At 46.5% G+C, this 2742-nt stretch overlaps 1 protein-coding gene across 1 annotated transcript in view; it reads left to right on the top strand.

Annotated features, from left to right (window-relative positions):
- Window positions 1–1262: 1262 nt before the first annotated feature.
- Window positions 1263–2742, top strand: part of LOC101850935 (nuclear receptor coactivator 7) — a gene marked incomplete at its 5' end in the record, with an annotated part of 7730 nt that continues 6250 nt past the window's right edge. The window contains 1 exon segment of the mRNA XM_013090991.1: window positions 1263–1406. Within this exon segment, the coding sequence (XP_012946445.1) occupies window positions 1350–1406 (57 nt within the window).

Consider the following 2742-nt stretch of genomic DNA (forward strand, 5'->3'; position numbering starts at 1 on the left):
AGGGGGGGGGTAGGGTTACTTGACCAGTGACCACTATCTTGACCTGCGGCATGGCTAAAGCCTGTATTATGGTTTTGAAAAGTTGGCAGTTTTACGTGTGTGCCTGTGGGTGGTTGGCTGATGCTCTGGTGTGGTTTGCTTTTTCTGTCCTATAAAACATCTATCGTTCTTATCTCCCCTTCTTCTTTTTTTTTATGTTTGTTACTATTGCGTAACACCTCTAATCTTCTGGCGCTGATATGACCTTATGCAGCTGCGAGCGCCGTAAAACCTCTACTAAAACTAAACGGTGTGCCTGTATATTATATTATATAATATGCCCCATCCCCCCTCCCCCCTCCCCAATCCTGCGGCTGTGAATCTATACTTAATGCAGTCTTTACATTAAGTGGAACAGTAAACCAATGGCTTAGTTCTGGAGAATTCTATGACGAAACAAAGCGATCAAAATGTAGAATTAATTGTGTACATTCTAATTATGTTGAAATTCTTTTTTAAACGTGGGTGGTTGGCCTGTGCTCTGGTGCGGTTTGCTCCTTCTTTCCTATCAAACATCTGTCGTCCTTATCTCGCCTCCTTCTATTTTGTGTTTGTTACTCTCTTGTAACACCTCTAATCTTCGGCACTTATATGACCTTATTGTGTTTCAAGTGCCGTAAAACTCTTCCTAAAACTAGAACCAGATACTGCGGCTCTTCGTCATGCTGGTAAAGATATGGAGTTGTATTCTTGTTCGAAAATGTAGGTATGAAAAGTGTTTTGTTTTCTTCTAAAAAATGATGGTTATGTTCTCCTTCTTTTACCCTTACCTTATCTCGTCTCATCTCATCTTATCTCTTTTCTTGTCATAATAATAACGTCTTCTCATTTTATCTTAGTTTATCGTACCCCGCCCGACCTCAGTTCACCCCACTCCACCTCACCTCACCCCCTCTCTCTCATCTTACCCCATCTCATCTCATCTCATCTCAGCCCACCTTACCCTCACCTCATCCCATCTGACATCACCCCATCTCCTTTCACCTCACCCCATCTCACCCCCCCATCTCACCCCCATCTCACCTCACCCCACCCCCCATTTCATTCCCATCCCACCTCACCCTACCCCATCTCACCCCCATATCACCCCCGTCTCACCCCTCACCTCCCCCTTATCACCCTCATCTCACCCTCACCTCACCCCATCTCACCCCCCTACTCACCTCACCCTACCCCATCTCACCCCCATCTCACCCCTCATCTCACCCTGATCTCACCCCCAGGTGCTGAGCGCGGAGGAGGCAGGCCTGGTAGAGAGGGGCCAGCACCCGGCCAGTGTGAGCCACCAGGACACCATAGACGAGAGCAACATGCCGGAGCTCATACAGGGGACCTCGTGTATCATTACACAGGACCACGTCAACCAGGTGAGGAGAGGGGGAGGGGAGGGAGAGGAGGGGAGGGAGGGGAGGGAGTGACCAGGACACCATAGACGAGAGCAACATGCCGGAGCTCATACAGGGGACCTCGTGTATCATTACACAGGACCACATCAACCAGGTGGGGAGGGAGAGGGCGATTGACGGGTGCTCTGGTGTGGTTTGCTTCTTTTTTCCTATCAAACATCTACCGTCCTTATCTTTCCTCTTTCTTTTTTGTGTTTGTTACTCTCTTGTAACACCTTTAATCTTCGGCACTTATATGGCCTTATTGTGTTGCAAGTGCCGTAAAATATTTACTAAAACTTAAAAAAGAGGAAAGGGGAGCGGGGAGGGAGAAGAAAGAGGGGAGAGGGGAGGGAGAAGGAAGAGGGGAGAGGAGGGAGCCAGTAGTTTTTGCTTTTACATTTGCTTCAGTTTCACCTTTTCGATCGATGACACTTCCAATGTAGATAAAGGAGTCCACTTCTTCCAGGGGAGTGTCTTCCACTGTCACAGCAAGGTTTGAAACTTTTCCTAGCTTCACTACTTTTGACTTGCCTGGATGTATACGTAGGCCAACACTCCTTGATAGGCTGTTGAGTTCCTTGGTCTTTTCTTGCATCTGAGCATGTGTGTGAGAGAGCAGTGCAAGGTCATCGGCGAAGTCCAAGCCGTCCAGCTGCTGCCAAGGGATCCATTTTATTCCATTACGCTTGCCTCTGGTGGCTTTCTTCATGTTTCTAGTGTTTTATATAAATTTATGAAGAAAAGTTTTAAAATCTAACTTCAATTGTTGTGGAAAAATATGATTACGTTAAGACAAATTGAGACAAACTGCTGTGCCAAGTATGGGTCACATTGATTCACTCGTGATAAAGACATTTGAGGATCAGTTACACCACGAATTTTTGACCTCACTATAAAACTAATTCTGTCAACAGGGGACATGTCGTGGCGTCGGTGGCCTAGTGGTTAGGCTACCGGACTCGTAATCATGAGGTTGCGGGGTCGGGGGTTCAAGCTGCGGGCCCGACGTTGTGTCCTTGGGAAAGGCACTTTACATGAATTTTCCTCACTTCACCCAGGTGGGAATGGGTACCCAGCCATAGACAACGAAAGATCTTGTCAGTATATTAGTGTTTTAGCGCCTATAAATGGCTGCTTGCACTGTATGCTTCCCAGGAAGTTGAGGTTGTTTCAGAATGCTCTCAGGTCTGCTGGGGTAATAGTATAGATTGTGAAGCGCATAGAGCTTGCTGTTGAGTGGGGATTTGCACTATGAATATGCTATCTATTATTATTATTAACAATGGAATAGAATTTGATTCCTTTATTTCCCCCC

Source organism: Aplysia californica, unplaced genomic scaffold (genome assembly GCF_000002075.1).
Source record: "Aplysia californica isolate F4 #8 unplaced genomic scaffold, AplCal3.0 scaffold01793, whole genome shotgun sequence".
NCBI classification, from domain to species: domain Eukaryota; kingdom Metazoa; phylum Mollusca; class Gastropoda; order Aplysiida; family Aplysiidae; genus Aplysia; species Aplysia californica.